The sequence below is a fragment of the Theropithecus gelada genome, chromosome 15 (genome assembly GCF_003255815.1).
Source record: "Theropithecus gelada isolate Dixy chromosome 15, Tgel_1.0, whole genome shotgun sequence".
NCBI classification, from domain to species: domain Eukaryota; kingdom Metazoa; phylum Chordata; class Mammalia; order Primates; family Cercopithecidae; genus Theropithecus; species Theropithecus gelada.
In genome coordinates this window covers 77,213,879-77,238,476 of record NC_037683.1, presented here as the reverse complement: position 1 = coordinate 77,238,476, position 24,598 = coordinate 77,213,879, and the positions used below count along the sequence as shown (strand labels likewise).

Sequence of the window (24,598 nt, the reverse complement as noted above, 5' to 3'; positions counted from 1 at the left end):
ATAAGAAGTGGTTAATTGTTCCAACTTCTGTCAAGAGACCTCAGTTGCTCTGTTATTCTGAAATGTTCTGAGTTCATGTTTTTCAAACCCTTTAGGCTGAATTATCTGGGATGCCTCAAGGCCAACCAGGTGGCAGCCAAGGGGTGACAGGAAGTGGTACAGAGAACCTGAGATTTGGAAACAACACAGAGCAGGGTTTGCAAACTGGCTCTGACGCTTGCTTTTCTGAGCCTCAGTGTCCTTAGCAAGAAATAGGGGGAGCAATGCTTTCCTCAAAAAATTAAATGAGATGAGAATAAGAATAGCTAATTCCCACTGAGTGCTCATTTTGTGCCAGGCACTGATTTAATGTACTTTAAATGTATTATCTACCAACAATAACATTATTAGATAGATACTATTATTACCTCCATATTATACATAAGGACACTGAGACACAAAAAGGTTAAATTATCTGTCCAAGGCACTCAGCCTGTAAATGGCAGAACTAGGATTTAAATCCAGGTACTAGGAGGGGTGCGGTGGCTCATACCTGTAAGCCTAGCACTTTGGGAGGCCAAGACGGCAGATCACTTGAGGCCAGGAGTTCAAGACCAGCATATAGGGCAATATAGGGAGACTTCTCTATTTTTTATATTAAAAAAAAAAAAGAAAACAAAATACACACACACACACACACACACACACACGGTGGGGGTGGGGGGTGAGGTGGGGCGGTGCTAATGGATCACTCTAAAAGATGCAGAATCCCAAGGAAAAATTTTGGACCAGAAACTCCTCATTTTGTTGAAGAAGCTCCATCAACTCAGCTATCAAGAAAAGGACCCATCTGCACCAAGTAATAGCTCCTGTCCTAGACATGACCCTGTTTTGACCAAATTCCCTATGTGAAATTAAGCATAGGTTCTTTCCTTTGATAAATAAAGTAACTTTATTACCATAATTTGGTGCCCCTAGATTCAGTGTGGAGGATGGAAGGCTCCCAGGCCAAAGGAGCAAAGGGTTGGGACTCTTCTTACTGTTGGCAGGGTTCCCAGCACAAGGGAAGAGAGGTCTCCTCAAGACCTGCAGGTCCCCCAAGTAGTGCTAGGAGGGGTCCCCTAACCAGAGAAAGACAGCAGCCCCATCCGGTGGTACTAGTGGGTTCTCTGGTCACAGCACGGACTAGAGAGCATATCCTGTTCCTCAGGCTGCCCTCCAGAGAACCCAGCGGGCTCCTTTGATGGAACCAACTCGGGGGAGTACTGGCTATACTGAGAGTAGCCTGGCATTTGGGCGCTACGGCTAAACTCACACACATACCCATCAGTCTTCTCAAATTACACCTAAAACCAACCACCTCTTTTATGTCAAACATATCATTTGCACTTTCATTTTTTAAAAATCTCTTTCATAACTCATGGCCTACAGGCTTCAGCTAAGTCAGGTGACCACAGAGAACTGGCCTCATTGTACAGCAGCTTTTGTTTGGAGGGCCTAGGTTCCACAAAGGATATTTTCTTAGGAGCCTCTACAAACCAAGACCCCATGAAACATGCCCATAAAATATGCTCCACGCTTTGACAGATCTGCAACCATAAAAGTCAAGAAAGGAATTAGAAACTGAAGCAAGACAGATGGGAATTATTTTTATGATGTTTAATGACGCAGATCTTCCCAAAGTAATCCAAACCCCCAAACATCACAAAATTATTCATACTATTATATACTCCAAAAGCAAAATACTTCAACTGCAATCCTTGCCCCAGCATGATTCCTCAAAATTGAGATAACTCCTTGAGAAACAAAAAGTAAAAATGATTATAATTTAAGGAATAGAGTTAATAAATGCGAAAGTAGAGGGAAAAAAGTATAATTTAGTGTGAAAACCAAAAATGACTTTAAATAAGAATGTGTATTTAAGATCTTATTAAATTAAAGAGTTATGCTCAAACCATTTCAAAAAACACTGAATATTGAATGCATGGTGTATATTTTAACAATAAATGAAATGGGATACCAATTCATTAGGGCTGCTTTCCTTTAGCTGAGACTTATAGCATAACCTTAATGTAACACAGTATTTTCTTATTTTTGATGACTACTTAGAGGTAACATCAAAATAACAAATTGACAACTATAGTTTCAGAGAGACTGAGAATATATTAGCACATGTAATTTAAGCTTGCTGTTGGCCTTGCCAAGGTGGAATACTGGTTGTGATACAGGTTGAGTCTCCCTCATCTTTATTGCTTGGGACTGACCAGAAGTGTTTTAAACTTGGGTTTTGGTTTTTGATTTTGTATTTTGGAATATTTACATAAACACAATGAAGTATCTTCGGGATAGGGGATAGGACCCAAGTCTAAACATGAAATTCATTTATGTTTTATATACACTTTATACACATAGCCTGAAGGTAATTTTATACATGATTTTAAATAATTTTGAGCATGAAACGAAGTTTCAAATGCATTTGACTGCAACTTGCCACATGCGGTCAGATGTGGAATTTTTCACTTATGGTGTTATATTGGTGCTCAAAAAGTTTTGGATTTTGGAGCATTTCAGAGTTCAGATTTTTAGATTGGGAGGTTCAACTTGGATATACCTTTATTTGGCTGAAATTCTGAGAAGAGAATAAATGAATTTTGTTTTGTTGTTTTTGTTTTTGGAGTTCCTTTTCTAATTTTTAATTTCATTTCCTTAATTTACCTAATGAACCAATCCCTATGATCACAATGAGAAAAGAAAACTTGGCTCTCACTGAATCTTCTAAAAACTGAACAAGTTTTAGGGTAGTGTTTTACTCTATTCAGGCTGCTATAACAAAATGTCATGAACTGGGTAGTTTACAAACAACAGGAATTTATCTCTCACAGTTCTAGAAGCTGGGAAGTCCGAGATCAAAATGTTGGCAGATTCAGAATCTGGTGAGAGCCCTCTTCCTGGTTCAGAGATGGCGCCTTCTCGCTGTCTCCTTGCCAGTGGAATGGGCAAACGAGCTCCCTTGAGCCTATTTATAGGGCACTAATCTCATTTAGGAGGGGTCCACCCTCACAACCTCATCACCTCCCAAAAGGCCCCATTTCCTTAGAGGTTAGGAGTTCAACATACACATTTTGAGGGAACACAAACATTCACACTATAGTAGGGCTGGTAGAGGAAAATGCTATGGTTATACTATGAAGCAGGGACATAAGTTTCCATTTTCAGGCCCCTCTTCTCTGGGTCTGTATCAATGAAGACAAATGTGCCTCTAGTCTCCCTTTATCCCATCCCCTTCCTCTTCCTGCTCCCTCACACTGTGTAAGCATTTCATAAATGCACCTTCCTAACTAACTTTAAAACCTGGCATTGGCAGTCCTATCTGTAGAACCTATTTACTTAATGTGTAGTTCTTTTGGAGAAATATTTGAGGAAGGTTTTGTTCCTCATCTAAATTTACAAAGAATTGCTGGAACAAAGGAGTAGGAAACAGAAGGAGCAGTTTAAACTACACTCCAAAGGAGCTAGCCTCCTCTTACAAATTTATCACAGAAATTCAACATTTAAAACAAGATCTGAATTATCCAGATGTAATGCTCTGTTTTCCAAGGTTTTTAGTGGGCTTCATGTAAATCAAGCCTAACACTAAGAAATAAACAACAACAAAAAAGGATATACCAAAAAGAGAAAGTCAGGTTGACAGTCTTTTCTGGAGGATTTATCAGGTTATTCCTGTGAATAGCAACTTCCTCTAGCTCATATATAATTAATGAGAGACAGAGAGAAAGGGATCAGAAGGAAGAAGAGAGAAAGAAAGAAGTTTTCAAGAACACATCCACTGTCAAAAATGAAGAATACCTTAAAAGGCATCTCGACATTTTTGTTAGAATTCTTTTTTTTTTTTTTTTTTTTTTTTTGAGACGGAGTTTCGTTCTTTTTGCCCAGGCTGGAGTGCAATGGCGCGATCTCGGCTCACCGTAACCTCCGCCTCCCGCGTTCAAGCGATTCTCCTGCCTTAGCCTCCCGAGTAGCTGGGATTGCAGGCATGCGCCACCATGCCTGGCTAATTTTGTATTTTTAGTAGAGACGGGGTTTCTCCATGTTGGTCAGGCTGGTCTTGAACTCCCGACCTCAGATGATCCACCTACCTCAGCCTCCCAAAGTGCTGGGATTACAGGCTTGAGCCACCGCACCCGGCCTGTTAGAATTCTAAGAAGTGCTTTCCAAATGGATAAGCACCTGCCACCCAACTACAGTGCTTTCTCTTTCATGTTCAAAATAAACATGCAAAAACACAAATTTTCCAGCTTGACAAGAAAATGTGAGCCCCCAAACAGCAAACACTTTAATCAACAACTCTTACCTGGGCACAAAAGACTGAGTACAGCATTTGGTTTAAAGGGGATTAGACATCAGTGATTCAACATAGACAACAAAAATTATTCATTTCTTTAAGGATGCTTCAATTGTCATAGTGAGTGAGCTCTTCATGATCCTCCTTCAGCTTTCATTAATTTCCCCTGCAAAATTTGAAGCAATATATTCTACATATGGTATTGAGAAAAAGGCAAACAACCAATACAAGTAAGGAGAAAAAGATAATTTCATACTACCCCAATCTTGGCATGTAGCTATGCCTTGGGATCACTTAGTCTCCCCGGATTCCCACAACAGAATAACCCAGTGAGCATAGTGAGCATCTGTGCGACCTTGGGCAATTTACTTGACGTCTTTGTAAAATATCAGGATGATGACAGAGTATCTACCTCTTACTATTATTGTGAAGAGTTAGCACAGTCCTTGCTACATAGTAAATGTGCCAAAATAGGTGTTATTCAGTTGACCTGTTAAACATGTTCCAATCAACTATATTCTACTGAACAAATTTCCTTCCTTCCTTCCTTCCCTCCCTCCTTTCCTTCTCTGTTCTTTTCTTTCTCTTTCTTTCTCTCTTTCTTTTTTTTCTTTTTCTTTTCTTCCTCTTTCTTTCCTTCCTTCCTCCTTTCCTTTCCTTTCCTTCCTTTCTTTGCTTTCTTTGTGATGTAGTCTCACTCTGTAATTTGGCATTGCACACTGGGGGCCATGATGTCATGGCAATCATGCCTTCCAAGAGAACTAGGGATAATCTGATGTGTTTCTTTGTGGGAGGTTTTGTTTGGTTTTTTGGATGTTTGTTTTTTGTGTGGTAAAATTCACCAATTTTAAATATACAAGGGATACTCTGTTTATACCAAAACCACCAAGTCCCAAAAGATCCAGAAGTAGATGTATTCCAACCCCTTCAACCCATTTCTTTCACTCATTCCCTCCCTCTACCTGGTCAGATAATTTGACTCATTGTTTTTGGCTAAAGAATCCCTGACCTTTTTGTGGTAAGAATCTACTTTTTCATCTCCCTGGGATCTCGAGAACACTGGGGAGCCAGGACCTGGCAGTGAAACAGATATGGAGAAGGGGAGAGACAGGAATTGGTGCTGCCATTAGAAGAGAGTCCTCAAGAAAAGCCAGAACTAGGACACACCATGGGAGCCACTGGGTTGTGTGTGGGGGATGCCTCCTGCCTGGGGTCTGTCCTCCAAGCCCACAGGAGTGGCTCTGGCTGTCCTGTTCAGTTATTTGATCTTGCCTGTTTGGATCTTTCCTGGACTCACTGAGATGGATGCTCAGCATCTTTCAGATAAACGCCCTGTTTGCTTAAGACTAGCCAGAGTCACTTGGGTTTTTTACAATCACTAAACCTTCACTAAAATGACCCTCCAAGATCCCAGCCTCTCCAGGAATCCATGACTCAAGAAGTGGTGTCAGGGAGGATGGTATGGAGACTTCCAGAGAAGGTCTTCTAAACTTATGTCAAACCACTGGGTGGGAATTCCTGTTATGTATGAAACCTATTTTCCAAGACAGAATTGACGTGTTTTTTTCTTTTCTTACTTTCTCTCTATCCCCCGACATCAGTGTCCACATATCAGCTGGTTCAAGGCTCTGTGTAACCTGATATTACCCATGTTGAAATTCAGCGTAATTTGGCATTTGATGATCATGTGGGCTATGTTCTGTATAACCACCTAAATAATGGCCTAGACAGCAATTACTTTGGTAACCAGAGAGTAAATGGCCCAGAATCCGTCCTTTAATCTAGCAAGCAGAACGTTCTAAGGTAGAAGCCTGCAGAATGGGCAATTACTGAGCTGTCCTCCCCATTCCTCTGTGCTAACGGTAGGGAGCCCTGGCCACCCCTAGGGCAAACCAACTTGTTCTGTAAAGCATGCGTGACCCTCAAACCAGACTTTCAGGAGCCTGACTACAGTGAAAACTTAGCAGGTTATCCCACACTCCTTTATTGTTTAGAAAGATGCATAATTATTCTGATCCTGCTGACATGAGGACTATACATTACAAAGCTATAGGATCCTAGTGGGAGCCTTCTGAAGGCAATGCCCACAAACTCTGCTTGGGTTCCAAAGGGCCCTCCTTCACACACCTGCTCTTTCTCTGCATGGATTTCCATGTATGATTACACTCAGCTTTGAAAATGCAATAGAATGTAGCGGTTAAGAGAATAAAGCTCCACCATTCACTAGCCATGTCACCTTGAGCAACGGACCTAACCTATGCCTCAGTTTCCCTAGTTGTAAGATGGAACTAATGATAGTATCTATCTCATCAGGTTGTCCTGAGAATTAGATATGAACTTGTTTAATATATGTGAAGTATGTGTACTAGTCTCAGCACTCAGGCCGCATGCCATAAGGAACAGCGATTATTATTCTGAGCTTGAATGAAAAAGAAAAGAAAAGAATATATGAGAAACTATGATGTCCCACAATGTGGCTATTTGCCACAGATCTGAATTCCAGAGTTTCCTTGTTACATGCATTCATAATAAATGCATATTCAACATGCATTTATAAAAACCCTTTACTGCAGCCAGGCGCAATGGCTCACGCCTGTGATCCCAGGACTTTGGGAGGCCAAGGCGGGCAGATCACCAGGTCAGGAGTTCGAGATCAGCCTGACCAACATGGTGAACCCCTGTCTCTACTAAAAATACAAAAATTAGCTGGGCGTGGTCGTGCACGCCTATAATCCCAGCTACTCAGGAGGCTGAGGCAGGAGAATCACTTGAACCCGGGAGGTGGAGGTTGCAGTGAACCAAGATCATGCCATTGTACTCTAGCCTGGGCAACAGGGCAAGACTCCATCTCAAAACAAAACAAAACTCTCTTTACTGAGCAGCAACCATTGTGGAGGGTCAGGTGATACAGGGACAGCAACAGGGTGAAGATGGGAAGGCAGGTTCTTGTTCAGTGCACACACCTAGTACATGTGTTTGAAAAGTTAAATGTGATTCCATTGTATGGCACTAAATACTGGTTATAAAGCAGTGAGCAACAGAGACAGATTCTCTGATCTCATAAAGGTTTCATTCCAGTAGAACAGACAGATTTTAAACAATCAGCCCAGATAAAAATATAATAATAAATTGTGTTATAATTTATGAAGGAAAAATGCAGTGTGCTAAACGGTATGCATCACAGAGAGAGGGAGTGTCGTGTCGCAGAAAATCACGAGCCTGGAAGGACAAATAGAAGTTATCCAGGCAGAGTCAGGAAGACAAATTCCAGATGGAGAAAACAACATGTGCAAAGACCCCATGGCAGGAAAGAGCTCGTGTTCAAGGAGCTGAAAGAAGGCTGGAAGGTCCATTACACAAAGGGTGATGTTGGGGGCAGGAGAGATGATTACAAAAGGCAAGAGAACTGGAAGACACATGCATTGCCGTTATCAGAGCTCCATTATACAGAGCAAGGGAAGAACATGGTTCTCAAGTCTCCTCCAAGTCTCCCGTCCTCCATACTTTCTAGTTACTTCATATTGATAGGAGAAAACTGAAATTCTTTTAGCAAACCAAGATAAGGAGAAGTATTTAAGCTGCTTACTTATATAAGACAGCAGCTTAAAAATATCTCTGTTCATGCAGTGGGTATTTCTTCAGAGGGCAGCTTGGTCTTTCAATGATATAATTTACTTCAGAGGTAGACTCTTCCTACAATAAAAACAAATCCAGCAATTATGTTACCCATAACATAATAGAGATGGATGATACCCAGAGGTGTAGTTTTGCATGTAGGAGGTCTGTGCATCCCATTTATGCTGTTATATGGGGTTCACTATATATGTGTGTATGTAGAATCTTTCTTTTTTCTGTAGAGACGAGGTCTCATTATGTTGCCAGGCTGGTCTTGAACCTCCTGGCCTCAAAAGATTCTCTCTCCTCAGCCTCCCAAAGTACTAGGATTATAGATTTAAGCCCCAAACCAGGCCTTTGTTTACATTTTAAAGAGAGTCCTTGCCCGAAAAGGTTAGGAATTAAAGCAAAGCCTATGACTTTGCAGAAAAGAAGTAAAGTAGTTCACTACCCTCATGGTTAGGGCAAACAACATTTATTTTTAAGCATCATCCTGCAAATCTAGCATATGCCAGTATTTAATAAGTCAAGATGACTAATTCAAATACATGGCATCATTAAAGTCAGCCACTGGGGGCACTGTTATCCTTTATTTGAATTCTTTGGAGCTGGTAAATGGCCATTTAGCTGTGTGTCTGAAGCAGTGACAAAGTACTGGGAATACCTACCAATGGATCAGAAGCACTCCCCATACCCCTGTAAAAGTCATACAGCCAAAAACCACCTTAATAAATTTTAGAACAACTTTCTTCCATGTTGTGGCCTTACATAGCTCAAACACAACTGTATTCTTCACTGGATTGGGATTCATGTGTGCAGGGGAAAGGAATGCTCTGTGGGCCAGTTAGCCTGCTTTCTCTTAGTCCTTTGAAAGGACCTCCATTTGATGAGTGCCGTGCACCAAATTAGCTGCTACTCCTCCGTTGCATCCAAGTCCCACTGTCTCATCCTCAGGAAGCCAGCCCTGACTCTCAGCCATGTCAAATACCCGCCACCATTCACTCTCAGGACAACAGGTAATCTCCTTGGTAAGCCTCACAATTTTTCACTTATTTCTGTGGTTATTTGATTAATGTCTGTCTCCCTGACTAGACTATAGGTCCCTGTTCCCATATTATTTAGTGAGCAAAGATTTAGTTTTATAAGAAAGTCTAACCTTATTTTGGTGCTGCTGTGCTCTGTGGGATGTCAGAAGACTGCATACCCTCTCATGGATATTCTTCCAAGTGGACTGAGAACCAGGATGGAACCTGCTCAACAGATGGAACAGGGTGGAATATTAAGCAGCTACTAAAAACGACACTTAAATAAAGCACATGACAATATGGATTGATATTTAAAACTTAATCATAATAAAAAACAGCTGCATGCAAAATGGTAAACATAGTGTGATTTCAATGTCTTTCTTAAACCTACCCATAGGAAAAGCACTGGGGAATAAAAACTGCTCAGATGTTAAGAATTTTTGGCCAGGCGCGGTGGCTCACGCCTATAATCCCAGCACTTTGGGAGGCCAAGGCGGGCGGATCACAAGGCCAGGAGACCATCCTGGCTAACATGGTGAAACCCTGTCTCTACTAAAAATACAAAAAATTAGCCAGGTGTGGTGGCGGGCACCTGTAGTCCCAGCTCCTCAGGAGGCTGAGGCACGACAATGGCATGAACCCGGGAGGTGGAGCTTGCAGTGAGCCAAGATCGTGCCACTGCACTCCAGCCTGGGGGACAGAGCAAGACTCCGTCTCAAAAAAAAAAAAAAAAAAAAAGAATTTTTCGTGTTTCTATGTGTGGCTATGAGTGATTCTTTTCTTCTTTGTACTTTCCTGTGTTTTTCAGATATTTCTCTCATGAACAAACCCTACTTTTACATTTAAAATTTTAATACAAAAACTTTTAATATGAAATTTAAATCCAAAAAATTTTAATATAAAATTTAATCTCAGTGGTTGTTTTAGGGAGAGATTATCACCCAGGCTAACGTACAGTGGCATGATCATAGCTCACTGCAGCCTTGAATATTTGGACTCAAGCAATCCTCCAACTTCAGCCTCCCAGAGGATCAACTAGGTACATGTTGCCATGCCTGGCTATTTTTTTTTCTTTAAGAGATAGGGTCTTGTTACCCAGGCTGGTCTCGAACTCCTGGGTTCAAGGGATCCTCCCACCTCAATCTTCCAAATAGCTGGTACTACAGGTATGCACCACCATGCGGAGCTAACTTTTAAGTATTTTGTAGAGACAGGGTCTCCCTGTGCTGTCCAGGCTGGTCTCAAACTCCTGTACTTAAGTGATCCTCCTGCCTCAGCCTCCCAAAGTGCTGGGATTACAGGTGTGAGCCACTACACCCAGCCTCCAATCCTGGTTGTTTCCTACCACCAGGACTTTATCTCATATCTCATTTACTTTAGGCCACCCAGACTCCAAACTGAACCATAGGTTTGATAGTCTCTTTCAGTTCCCCAAACATAGAGCATTTTCTACCTTCCATAGGCATTTGGCAACACTGTTCCCTCTTCTATCTCCCAACCCTGCTCACTACTCTTATTAACTCCTACCCACCCTTCAGAGCTCAGTTCAATTGTTCAGTTCTCAGCAAAGTCCTTTCTGAGCCCTCTCCTGCAGAGGAGGTCAGCTTCTCTGTTATACGCACTTGCAGTTTCATTTATCTATACCTCATTAATACCATTTGCACCAGTGGACATTTTGTCATTATTTGGTTAATGGCGGTCTTTACTCCTAGAGTGAAATTGAGACTGAGACTCTTTGCTTAATAGCTCATCCCAGGGCAGAGTAGGAACTGAATAGCACAGTAAGTAGTTAATAAATATTTATTGAGTGATTGAATTCATTCTCTCATTCATTCATTCATTCATTCATACATCCATTCATATTCAGGAGGTGGATGGTTACCAAATCCTAAAGTCTGAGGTATATAACTAATCTAAAAGTATACATAGCAATTTGATAATGAAAGGCACAGATATGGTTTTCTAAAAATACCCAAAGAATTATAGCCACTTGGGGCCAGGCGCAGTGGCTCACACCTATAATCCTAGCACTTTGGAAGGCTGAGATGAGTGGATCACTTGAGGCCAAGAGCTCCAGACCAGCCTGGCTAACATGGTGAAACTCCATCTCTACTAAAAATATAAAAAATTAGCCAGGTGTGGTGGTGGTACATATGTAGTCCCAGATACTGGGAGGCTGAGGCATGAGAATTGCTTAAATCCAGGAGGCGGAGGTTGCAGTGAGTCGAGATGGCACCACTGTACTCCAGCCTAGGCAACATAGCAAGACTGTATCTCAAAAAAAAAGAAAAGAAAAGAAAATGGTTCTCTTTAATTAATGTGCGGTACACACTGGAAATGACAGGAACATCTGGAAATCCAGTTGTTACTATGGCTACCATATAAATGACCACCCTGTGCAGTTGCCCCTCTGCTTGGCTGGTTCCGGCCCACATCCGGGCCTCCATTCCAGCTCTCTCTGTGACAAGCATGTCCCGCTGGTTTTTCCAGGGAGACAAGACCAAGAGTATGAATGGATCTACACAAATCCATTGCCGACCCAAGAAAACAACTCATAGCAAATGGAAGCACCACCTAAAGCACTGCCCATGTCACTACAAACATTATTTCTATGCTTCTGTAAGAAATTTTTTTTTTTTTTTGACCCAGAGTCTTATTCTGTCACCCAGGCTGGACTACAGTGGCGTTACTTTGGCTCATTGCAACCTCTGCCTCCCAGATTCAAGCAATTCTCCTGCCTCAGCCTCCAAAGTAGCTGAGACTACAGGCATATGCCACCACGCCCAACGAATTTTTGTACTTTTCGTAGAGACAGGGTTTGGCCACGTTGGCCAGGCTGGTCTTCAATTCCTGATCTCAAGTGATCCACCCACCTCGCTTCCCAAAATGCGGGGATTACAGGCGTGAGCCACCGCGCCTGGCCCTTCTCTAAGAATGTTCAAGAGGAAGGAATAGAAATATGTTGAAGCTATAAATGAAGCTAGCATTTAAAAACAGCCACCAGCTGGATACTGTAAACGTTTTTTCATAGATCTAGAGTAACCAGTACCAAAGCAACTCCTATATTTGTTACCATTATCGTTACATGCAATTTATTTTTTTTTACATTTGAAGATCTCAGAGAATGATGAGTCAACAGATGGGAGCAATGCTATGCCTTTACTAGAGCCCTCTCCATGGGATCTACCTTCTCCTTTAGTAACGTGCAGAGAGAGGGTGTGCTGAAGGAGCATGACACTATTCAGATGGTGGATACAGGGAACAGGCTTGGCAGTGTTTCTCCCTCCTTTAGTACTCCCATTGTTCACTCTGATAAAGTGTTTTCTACTTCGTCCATCAAAACCTTGGGCTGACTCTCACTCCAAAATGTGTCTCCCAACTCATCCCTAAGACATTGATCCTTACTGACTTCAGTATTAAGTTAGCAGAAACACAACAGGTATTCTCATGCACCCTTGTAAACTGGGCACAGAGAAAGAGTGGTCCTGATAACGCTGGTGTGAAAAGAACACTGAGTGAGTGGAGACACAGGGCTGGCAACCCCCAGGGTCCCAGGAATCTGCCCTGGTGATCACTCTAAAGCCAACGGGCAATGTGTTCTGCAAGGACATGAAGGGCATATCCCTCATTCAAAAGAAGTGTTTTTAAAATATTATCTTCAGAGCCACTTCTCTAGTGTTAAGGTGACCAGCTGTCTTGGTTTAACTGGGTCTCAGGGGGACTCAGGGGTTTCCCAGAATGCAAACTTTTGGTACTAAAACCAGGACAGCTATGGGCAAACTGGATGGCCTTTCTGTGGCTGTGTTATTCTTTGTCACTGATAATCATGGCCTTATTTACAAACTCATAGTCCAACTAGGTCCCAAGCTACCAGTTTAGAGAGACTTTGGGCACAAAGAATTTGCTGCCTCATCAGAGATGGCCAGTAAAACTCTGGTCTGCAGCTAAGACTCATCTTTCTAAAGTCACTTGTGCCAACTCCCGTGACTAATATCACAGAGCTCCTCACTCCTTCCAAGCAAAGCCCAAACTCCTTAGGTCAAGCAACAAAGGTCCCCCTCAAACCTTTGAGTACTGGCACCAACTTTCTCCAAACTTCTTAACTGCTGGAATCTGACAGTGCCCCTGCCTCCCACCTCCCATCACTCACCTCCATGAACCCCATCATAATCCAATCTTCTCCCCTCACGGCCACATGAAAGCATCACCTCCTCCATTAAAACACTCCAAAAGTTCCACCCTTTTTCTTTATACTTCAGTAACTTTTGTTCCACACTATTCACAAAGTTCTGCTTTGTAGAAAGCTCTTCGCATGCTTCTTTTTTATTATTATTTATTTTTTATATATCCTGTACTAGGTTGCAAGTTTTCAGAGATCAGGAGAAATGTCTTAAATGTCAGTGTTCCCATTCCAGGCCTAGCAGATTGAGTATCAATCCTACTTTCCTCTTAACTACAGATTTCATGCACTCCCCGCCCACACACTCAATTCCAATCCTAGTTGATTTTGACTCAGTAAACAAGAGGCAATTCTTCTGTTGGCCAGAGTTGAGAATTGCTAGCCTGCTGCATAAAGACGTTCAGGAAAGACTGGCTGAATGAATGCATAAACTATCTAACATGTATTTAAAGAGAAAAGAGGCCTTCTCAGATCTCTCTCCTGATGGAATTGATTTCCTCCCACTCTGTCTTTCCCCTGCATTTGGATTGTACTTCTGTTAAGTGTTAAGTGCCTACCACAGTCTATCTCATATTCAGTGACATGGTGTATGTCTGCCTTCCTGTCTAGTATGTGAGCCAGTGGAAAGCAGAGATGTGTCATGATGGTGTCCATTGTCCACAACAGTTACCCAATAACAGCATGCTCAATACAGTCTCTCAGAAAAGCTTGCAGTACTGATTTTAAGGAGTTTGGGAGGTGTTATAGATAGAAAGCACAGGGACAAAAAAAACCACGGGTTTTCCCCAGTTCTGGCAGCTGAGAAGCACTTTGTGGCTGTATGCAGATGGATCTTTGATCATCACATCCATTTTAAAGATGAGGAAACTGAGGTTTAAAAGGTTGAAGCTGAGCACGGTGGCTCATGCCAGTACCCAGCACTTTGGGAGGCCAAGACAATTGCTTGAGCCCAGGAGTTTGAGAAGAGCCTGGGCAACACAGTGAGACCCCATCTCTACAAAAATAAAAGTACGAAAATTAGCCAGGCATGGTGGTGCGCACCTGTAGTCCCAGCTACTCAGGAGGCTGAGGCAGGAGGATTGCTTGGGTTGGGGAAGTCAAGGCTGCAGTGAGCTGTGATTGTGCCACTGCACTCCACCTGGGTGACAAAGCAAGATCCGATCTCAAAAAAAGAAATTAATTAATTAAAAAAATTAGGTCAAGTAGCTGTGTGAAATCACCCAGCACTTAGAGACACATGAGCGCTACAGCCCATGTCTCCTGACCACTGCCAATTGAAAGTTCTTTCCACTCTTCATTTAAAATCAATCCTTTACAAGCCTTTATATCCAGGATAACCTCCTGTGCTTTGCCAGTCTGCTGAATTCCAGGCTGGTGGCAAAAGCATAAGACAGGAGGGGACAGAGGCCAGGCACAGAGCAGTGTAAGTGTGTCTCTGACCACCTGTCTCTGTGTGCCAGAGCCAGTTTTTTTATTTGTTTGTTTTAAACGGAATTTTGTTCTTGTTGCCCAGGCTGGAGTGCAATGGCACGATCTCGGCTCACCACAACCTCCGCCTCCCGGGTTCAAGCAATTCTCCTGCCTTACCCTCCCGAGTAGCTGGGATTACAGGCATACGCCACCACGCCTGGCTAATTTTGTATTTTTAGTAGAGACAGGGTTTCTCCATGTTGGTTAGGCTGGTCTCAAACTCCTGACCTCAGGTGATCCACCCGCCTTGGCCTCCCAAAGTGCTGGGATTACAGGCATAAGCCATCGCGCCCAGCCCAGAGCCAGTTTTTTTTAAATCTATGTTGTATTATTTTCCTCTAATAAAGTAACTAATCAAAAGCTCGCCATATATTAATGGATTTTATTAAAATATGTGATCTGGCTTCCTTAAATGCATGATTTAACATTTGAATATAGAGTTATTTTGTCATTTCTGAAAAACGCTAAGAATAGACAGCCATTTTCTTAGTCTACCTCGAAGTTAATATAATTCCTGTAAAAATTTCAGGGCCACTGTGGTTCTGGGATATATTTACTCTGAGTCCCTTGTGAGCAATTGTGTTATTCTGGTATGCACAGTTTGCTTCTTATTCTCATCACTAATAATGCAGAGAAAAGCAGATTGGCACATCCTTCATTCAAAACAACAATCTTATAAATATTATTGTCAGTGCCACTTCCCTGAAGTTCAAGTAACCAACTGTCCTGGTTTGCCTAAGACTCAAGGGTTTCCCAGAATGCAGGACTTTCAGGGCTAAAATCAGGCAGACCCAAGCAAACCAATGGTTACTTACCCTACTAGAGTGTGCCATTTGGCAAATAAAGGTTTCTGTTCTTACTCTCTGGCCTGCTCTCCAGACATATGCAAATATAATTTTATTATTTGTGAAAATAATGTAAACAAAGAAACCATGTCTAGAAAAAGAATATACGCCCATATGTTAACATTTGTCTTTGGGTGGTAGGACTATGGGTAATTTTTTTCCCCTTTTTTTTCTGTAATTTTCAAACTTTCTGTAGTGAACATTTCTATACTGGTAAAATAAAAAGGTTTAGTTTTTAAATGTATGACAAATAAAAATAGGTAGATAAATAGTACCTATGTCAAAGTTAGTTGTCTATTCCATTCACAGCAAATACTCTGAGATATGCCTCTGACTTTTGGGTAGATTTTAAAAGAAATAATCATTTTTTCATATCAAGGTGTCACTAGCTGAATATTCCTAAGAAAGGAAGCTGATGAAATGACCCAGTTTTACCCCTGCCAGGCCACAATTCACTCTTCAGGCAAACAGATGGGTGCTTGACACTGACCTTTCTCTGAGAAGGGGCTGATCCAAGGGTCCGGGAGAGCTGGAATGCTGGGAGGTGGCAAATGAAGCTTTCCGGTGGAAATCGGCATCCCCTTGTTTACTGGACGAGGACTTTCCAAACTGACTTGAATCTAAACGTGATGATGAGTCACTCCTTAAAATAATCCGTTCATCTGGCTCTCTGATAACCTGAGTGAATGCGCATTATTTAATTGTAATTTTGCTTCTGTTTGCTTAATTTAGAGCTGGGGGTGGGGTTGAACAAGGAAGACAACTAGGGCTAAGATGACAGAACATTTGCGCCAGGGATCTCCTGCAAATAGAAGAGGATCTGGAGAAGAGAAGACTAGTGACAAAATGCTCAGGAGTTAAGACTGATAAAAATAACCAAAAGTCTGTATGTTTGGGATATATTAACAAACCAAAATAAACTCACGCTGTAAACTTTGATTTCTGAGGACTAGGGATTATTGATCTGGGAAAAATATAACTTTAACAAAATATTTAAGTGCTATGGCATAAGAAGCATAGTATATTCCATCTTCTCTGCATAAATCTGTTCTCATGTTGTTACACAGAAGTTTGAGCCTTCACTTTCACAAACCAATCAAACTTCAAGAACAAATGATTTACCACCTCTATGTATAAAATTATTTGCTTGGAGAAAAAGCAATAAAAATCACTACAAATAAAGTAGGTATTGGGTCTACATACACCCTCTGTGGTGATTCATCCTACTTATATGAGGGGCACAAACCAGCTAACCCCAAAGCAAAGTATAACATGGAGTCTGGGCACATCTTCATACAAACACTAAACTACAGCAATTCCACCTAAGCAGACTAACTAGAAATATCCACCACTGATTGGAAAAAGCACAATAATTGACATAAGATAGCTGGAAGTAAATAATTTTACAAATTCTATTTCTAAAATTACCTTTACGTTAGCTGCAAGGCTGTCAAGAGAAGAAGCTAGAAGAAAGAGGAACAGGTGTTTCAATGACTCATTATTACCATTTAGCTTTAAAACTGCCATTATATTTATTCTACAGCGGTACAAAAATTTTAGACAATGAATGAATTATTTAAAAACTTAAATGCTCCCTTGTAAGTTACACTACCACTTTTAAGTCTCCCTTAAGCCACTTCAATTCTCTGGGTCATGGGGTTTTTTTGTTTTGTTTTGTTTTTGTCTTTTTGAGGTTAACAATGAGGTGTTCTGGTTTTTTTGTTTTTTGGGTTTTTGTTTTTGTTTTTGTTTTTGTTTTTTGAGATGGAGTCTCACACTGTCGCCCAGGATGGAGTGCAATGTCATGATCTCAGCTCACTGCAACTTTCGCCTCCCGGGTTCAAGCGATTCTCCTGCCTCAGCCTCCAGACTAGCTTGGATTACTGGTGCCCACCACTACGCCCGGCTAAATTTTTGTATTTTTAGTAGAGATGGGGTTTTGCTATGTTGGCCAGACTGATCTCGAACTCCTGACCTCAGGTGATCCACCCACCTTGGCCTCCCAAAGTGCTAGGATTACAGGTGTGAGCCTCTGGACGTTTTGTCTTCAATGACAGCACGTATGGAAGAGGGAAGGGTAAAGCAAGTCTAAAGTGAATGAGTAAGTTCAATAACCCTTAAGCAGCCTGAAAAACTCGTATTTGAGTAGGTGCCCAGAACCTAAAAAAAAGTACTATGTGTCTAATATAAAATTTGTAAACTGTCTCCTCTGACATTTTCTTTGGTTTTCATGGAATCCTATTTATGCAGGAGCTCTTGAATATATTTGTCCAAGGTAGACAACAAATGTTAAATTGAGACAACAAATACGTAAAAGCTTGGAGAAATACAGAACATAGCAAAAATGGAAATCACTATCATGACTGTAAATGATCATGATAGGTAAGTAGACCTAATGCCGAAGTATGGCAAGGATGACTAGGAAATGAGGTAATAAAGACACAGAGAAAGTGAAGACTAGGTTGGATTTTTCCAGGTTGATTAAAAACTGTTTTCAAAATTAGTATTTGTAAGGCAATGCTAAGGTCACCATGGCTTCCGCCAGTGTGACCGGGGCTCAGGCAATGACAAAGGACTTTTTCTGGACTGCTGATCCCCCTCCCCATGTCACTGGTAGATATAAAAAGAGATTTTTAAAGCCAGACCATTTTCATATCCTTTAGGCATATAGATATGTATGTACCACTTTGTCCCAGGAGCTCTCTTTGCACCCACCCCCAGCTGGGCAGGGAGTCAGCAATGCTAATGCCCTTTCAGCTATAGCCACAAACTTGCCCTGTGGCCTCATAACCTCCTTCTCATAACCCCCTTCTCATAACCTCCTTCCAGTGTGGCCTCATAACCTGTGGCCTCATAACCTCCTTCCTCCTGTGGCCTCATAACCCTGTGGCCTCAGAAACTCCTACCTACTGGTTTTGAGCCCTTCCTTTCACAGGGGGGGCTTGCCTTCATTCCCTTGCTTCTCAAAGTGCAGTCCCTGGACCAGTAGCATTCATATCACCTGGAAGCCTGTTAGTAAAGGAGAAACCTAAGCTCCACCCCAGCCCTAACGAATCAGAATCTGCAGTTTAACAAGAGCCCCAGGTGATTCAAATGCACATTAAAGTTTGAGAAGCACTGCTGTGTTCTACCTTAGGCCTGGATGAATGAGCTGACAGGTGACCTAAACAAAGTTCTGGCTTGAAAGCTACAGGGATTCCAAAGATCTGAGGCCAGAGGTCTGAATGTCTTCTCTAAATGTAGGTATGCCAAAAGCTTGGTGTGTGACCGTTACACACATTGTAACCTCTCTGGAACCTTACTTCTCCACCTGCGAGGATTAAGAAAAGACAAAGGCCGAGACCAATGTGATGTGTGAGTCCCATGATAATAGAGCCTGCATTAAACCCAACTTGTCCGCCCCAGGAAAGGACATTTGCTGTTGCCTGATTTCACTGCAGTAGGGAAGACAATGCTGCTTTATAAGCTACCTGGGTGACTTTCAATTCAAAGAACTTAAATTAAATGTCAGATGTGATGAAGCACATTCTGCTTCAAACCCGGTACCCTGTCCTTGGCCAGCTGCTGTCAAAGAGCTACCACAGTCTAAGAACACTGGTTTAAGTTACCATAAGAGGCTTAAAAGTAGACCCTTAAAAGTGTAAACCTTTAAGCCTAAGATAAAGAACTCTACTGTCAGGGATGGCAATAGATGGAAAGTTCAGTACTACCAGCAGGCAAGAGAATGGACCACCACCATTCCTTTCCAGCCTAAGAATTTTGATTAATTTCAGGAATGACTGATCTTCACCAACACGACCTTCACTAACGACATGATTCATGGATTTCAGTCAAAAGCCTACAAGGAATTCCTTAACCCAGTGACTCTTAATGTGTGGTCCAGGGATCTCCCCCAAGGGTCCCCAAGACCTTTCAGGAAATCTGCAAGGTCAAACTGTTTTCATAATAATACTAAGACATGATTTGCCTCTTTCATTCCCATTCTCTCACCACTGCACAATGGAGTTTTCCAAAAGCCACAATGATGTTACGACATCATCATCATGATGATGGCTAATGGAATGTGTACTAGTCTATTCTTTTTTTTTTTTTTGAGACGGAGTTTCACTCTTGTTGTTCAGGCTGAAGTGCAATGGCACAATCTCGGCTCACCACAACCTCTGCCTCCCATGTTCAAGCAATTCTCCTGCCTCAGCCTCCCGAGTAGCTGGGATTACAGGCATGCACCACCATGCCTGGCTAATTTTGTAATTTTAGTAGAGATGGGGTTCCTCCATGTTGGTCAGGTTAGTCTCAAATTCCCAACCTCAGGTAATCTGCCTGCCTCAGCCTCCCAAAGTGCTGGGATTACAGGCATGAGTCATTGCACCTGGCCGTAGTCTATTCTTATATTTTAAAAATGTATCAGTTTTAATTTCTAACATGCTAACTACTGATGTTATCCACATCAAGAAAAGCTCTTTGGGCTCCTCAACAATATTAAGAATGAAAAAGGGCCTGAAATCTAAAGGTTTAAAAATACCCTGCCTTCATCTAACTGCTTCAGATAGAGTTGGCTTCCCACCTCACTGACATGAAATCTTGTAAAGCAAATGTTACATCTCCTGATCACCATCAATCTCCTGTTTTTTCCCATCCAGAAAAATGGAAAGCCTTATTTGTTAGGCATCAATGGTGACTTTGCAAAGGGTTCACAGCAGGACAAGTTGCACTCTGCTTTCCCAGCCCAGCCAGGGAACAGCCAGGGAACAACTGCAACCACAGCACACTCAGCACGCTGCTCAGAACGGTCCCCTTCAATGACAAGGGGAACTCTCAGACAGAAGCTTCTCAGCTGACTCTGCTTCGTGGGACCACTGCCCTGGAAATTCCACAGCTGGAGAGGACTTGAGAATTAGGCCCACAGTTCCGAACATAACCTGTGATTCCTCAGAATGAAAGAGTATACACAGGACACATTTGTTGCCACAGGGAAATGTACAGGAGTAACAAGAAACTCAAGTACCTCTTCTCATTGGAAACGGAAAGTCTGAAAACTTAGATTTTCTTCTACACCTCCTCAAATGATGCTCTGAAATATTCTCACCAAAGGGCTTTGCACTGTCCACCTGAAAGTAAAGGAAAGAAATAAGACTAGAATCCACTATAGCTTCTAGTACCCTCCCCTCATCACTGGTAATGCCTGTCTCCCCCTCAATCACTGATTACACAGGTTGGAAAAAGAAGGCTGGAAAACCACCTAGATCACAGTCTCCAAGTTTGCTACATGTTACACCTAAAAGGAGAAACTCTCTGTCCTTCATTGAGGCTAGAACATGAGGACATAGGCTAAACATTAGCATAAGGAACTAAAGTTAGACACAAATTACATTCCAACAACTGGTAAGGATACAGCACAGAAAGAGGGCAAGTGAAGCTTTATTTCACAATCTCTTAAACTAGGACAATGTTTCACATTCCTTAAACAGTGTGAGTAGTGGTGGCCTAAGTGGGGTCCTCACTGACAGCAAGGGATTCCCACAAGATGACATTTCTACTTTCCAGATTCCTCTCTGGTCCGAGTGTCTACATTTTTGAAAAAAAGAATAATGGTAGCTAGGCCAGGTGCAGGGGCTCATGCTTGTAATCCTACCACTTTGGGAGGCCAAGGACGGAGGATCACCTGAGGTCAGGAGTTCGAGACCACCTTGACCAACATGGAGAAACCTCATCTCTACTAAAAATACAAAAATCAGCTGGGCGTGGTGGCACATGCCTGTAAACTCAGCTACTTGGGAGGCGGAGGCAGGAGAATCGCTTGAACCTGGGAGGCGGAGGTTGCGATGCTCCGAGATCATGACATTGCACTCCAGCCTGGGCAACAAGAGTGAAACTCCATCTCAAAAAAAAATAATAATAAATAATAATAATAGCAACTATATTATTTTATCTATGGTGACTGACCATATTTTCCTAAGGAAAAATTGGGTAACATGATCTGCAAACAGGTCAAAACACGTGAACTAGGGACTCTTCCAAATATCTATAATATAGAGTTGCTGAATTTTTTTTATTTCTGTTTTTTAAAATTTTAATAAGGCAGGTTATAATGTTACTTTTCATTTTACTTTAATATATTGACTTGAATTTATAGTCTTTATAACATCAGGTTTTCTAAATTTTAATGCTTCTACTTAAGGAAACATCACATATCATCAGAAAATCTGACTAAATAAAAAAATTAAATATTTCAAATCACTGCTAAAAGACTTTGGCGCATAGGAAAAACTATATAAGAATTTGTTAAATAAAATAAGTATCAAGCAAGTTTTAATCCCCTAAGAAATCTACCAAGATTTTAAGATTACTTAGTTCATAATGGCATGGACTAAAGTTGTATTTTACAATAATTTATATCAAATGAAGTAAATCAGATATATTTTCAACAAAAAGAAATAAATGAACTCAATTCGATATTTTTATGGCCCCATGTTTAAAGATTGGTCGTTAGATTTTTGCCAGATGTCATTACCCAGGCCACCAAGACAACAGCTGTTGTGTATTTTTTGTAGATAGCTGTTCTGCAGTTTCTAGCCAAACAGTTCTACAAACCAATTCTACATACAGTCATCTCAGCAGCACCTTCACTTCAAGACTTACTACACTTCACAGTCTCTGCCTAATACACAAACATCACCACTGGTGACTTTAAATCAAAATATCAACTTAATGATACTATCAATAGTTAACATTCTGGAGAGTAAGTCATTAATTAGAACATGAACTGGTGTTCGTGTAGACTACAAAATAACACAGGAAATTTTTTTAATATAATGTTAATCGGAATATGTAGGAAAACTAATCTGTATATACAGTATAATTACAACTTTGTGGAAAAAATAAAGCCTATGAATGCAAGTATAATGTAGAGAAATTGAGTCAAATTAAATCAAACAATGATTTTATTATGCTGGTGAGCCAATGGATTAATTTTTTTCCTGAACTTTTCTGTTTTCCATTACTTTTATAGTAGCAAAAAAGTTGTAGGCCGGGTGCAGTGGCTCATGCCTGTAATCCCAGCACTGTGGGAGGCCGATGTGGGTGGATCACCTGAGGTCAGGAGTTCGAGACCAGCCTGACCAACACGGTAAAACCCTGTCTTTACTAAAAGCACAAAAATTAGCTGGGTGTAGTGGTGGGCACCTGTAATCCCACCTACTCAGCAGGCTGAGGCAGGAGAATCACTTGAACGTGGTAGGCGGAGGTTGCAGTAAGCTGAAATTGTATCACTGCACTCTAGCCTAGGCAACAGTGCAAGACTCTGTCTCAGAAAAAAAAAAAAAAATTGTAAAGAGACTAAGAGAACTAGTGTGATTAAATTTGCCCACCATTGCCAGAGGACATAATCTAAGATGACTTTAATTAAGTGCTTTGAGTATCGCACAACATTGCTTCTTCCTGCAAACAAACTTTTCTGGCTCTTCAACATATGGCCACTGAGCACCAATCTCATTAAGAAAACTCATGTAGTTTTCTTTAAAACTGATGAAGCTTTAGTTTTGGATTGATACAGAGTGCATGCCAACCTTCGTTACGTGTTTTCAACCTCTGTCAGTTCACTGACTCTTCAAGATAATAGCAAGTTATCATGTGTAGACATTATACTCTGCTAATAATTTTCAAAAATTAAAAATAGGGATGGCTGACATTTACTGAGCAAGTCTACTGTATAGGGCACCTTTCTAAGAGTTTTCTGACAATGATCTAGGAAATTAACATAATTTAATCACAATTATTATTCAATTTGAAGTACCTTTTTATTTAATAATATTCATTTGTTATTATAGCTCAAACTTCCTTTATTCCACCCTCATCCGTATCCTCACTATTGCAAAATACTCTAAAAAATAATTTTAGGCTCACATGTCTAACAACAAATGGAGGCTTGCTTCCTCCAGAGATTTTGAAATTACTTCCAAGGTTCAACTGAACTGGCTGGTCCTGGAAGAAATGCCTGGTAGAACATGGAGAGGGCTCCCGGGCTTGCATGCCTTTGGGCAGTCTGTTGAGGTTATTCTCCTTTAGTTTCATCTTTATAGTATTTAAGGGAAATATTGGTTCATGTGATGTAGATAAAGGCCTTCGTGACTTATGTCTTTCTTCCTGAAATAAACAAAAAAAAGAATATTTTAAAAAATAAAGAAAGAAAAAAAAATTCAATCAGAATATAACTGTATTTAATTGAACTTTAAAAAATTAAGGTCAAAGATAGAACACCTCAGATTTATAAAACATAAACTTAAGGAAGGACATTTCTCTAATTTTTTTCCTGTTCAGTTCAACATCATTAGTATTTATACCTTGCTAGTATAATGTATTCAACTAATTAACAGTGAGATTTATTTATAACGGGAAAGTTAGAAAGTGTCAGACACCTCCAATAGATAGATAATAGAGAATTTGACACACACAGGGGTCTAGCAATTTCACTTCCAGGAATGTATTATAAGGAAATAACTATGGCTATATGTATAGCTCCAAAAATGCTTACGGTAATTCAAAAGTTAGAAACCAACTGTACTGGTGAGTAAGCAATTGCGCTCAGTTGCAAATCCACCTCAGCTATACAATACTGACCCAGGGACACTACAAACCCCCTTTTTGCTTTTCCAGCTGGTCTCTGTAGGCTCTGCCACTAGAAGGTGCTAGAGAAAGCGCAAGGCTGGAGGAGATACAGTGACTGGCTACTTTCAGTTTTGTATTCTATTCCTGTTAGCATCATTCCAGCAACAATTCTTCCCCTTAACAGCTGCAAGTGGCTCCAGATTATAGCCTTTCCCCTATTATGCCAGAACTAGCCCCACTGCACCCCTCCAGACATATCAACAGCAGCGGGCCAGAGCCCCCTGTTCAGATTTGAGTCTAGACCCACAGGAACCTTCCTCCAAGCTCCTGTGGCACCAGCAGGGAGCAGTGCCCCTCCTTAGAGATCTGAGTCCCAGCTCATCAGAGTCCCACCTTCGAATTCCTGAAGAAGCAACCAGGAAAGCAGCCCTTCTCCAGAGGTCTGGGTCCCATTTCTGTTCAGTCTCTTCTTTTTTTTTTTTTTTTTTTTTTTTTTGAGACGGAGTCTCGCTCTGTCGCCCAGGCTGGAGTGCAGTGG

At 41.3% G+C, this 24,598-nt stretch overlaps 1 protein-coding gene across 3 annotated transcripts in view; it reads right to left on the bottom strand.

Annotated features, from left to right (window-relative positions):
* Positions 1 to 7,924: 7,924 nt before the first annotated feature.
* Positions 7,925 to 24,598, bottom strand: part of SPATA6L (spermatogenesis associated 6 like) — a 53,481-nt gene continuing 36,807 nt past the window's right edge. For 2 of the 3 annotated variants that reach the window (XM_025360618.1, XM_025360617.1), the window contains 6 exons: positions 23,359 to 23,598; positions 20,462 to 20,564; positions 16,885 to 16,919; positions 15,947 to 16,134; positions 9,093 to 9,186; positions 7,925 to 8,014 (listed from right to left, as the gene is read on the bottom strand). In XM_025360618.1, the coding sequence (XP_025216403.1) occupies positions 7,925 to 8,014; positions 9,093 to 9,186; positions 15,947 to 16,134; positions 16,885 to 16,919; positions 20,462 to 20,564; positions 23,359 to 23,598 (750 nt within the window). Of the gene's footprint in view, positions 8,015 to 9,092; positions 9,187 to 15,946; positions 16,135 to 16,884; positions 16,920 to 20,461; positions 20,565 to 23,358; positions 23,599 to 24,453; positions 24,514 to 24,598 lie in introns of those variants that run through there. The other variant, XM_025360619.1, reaches the window with a different exon arrangement.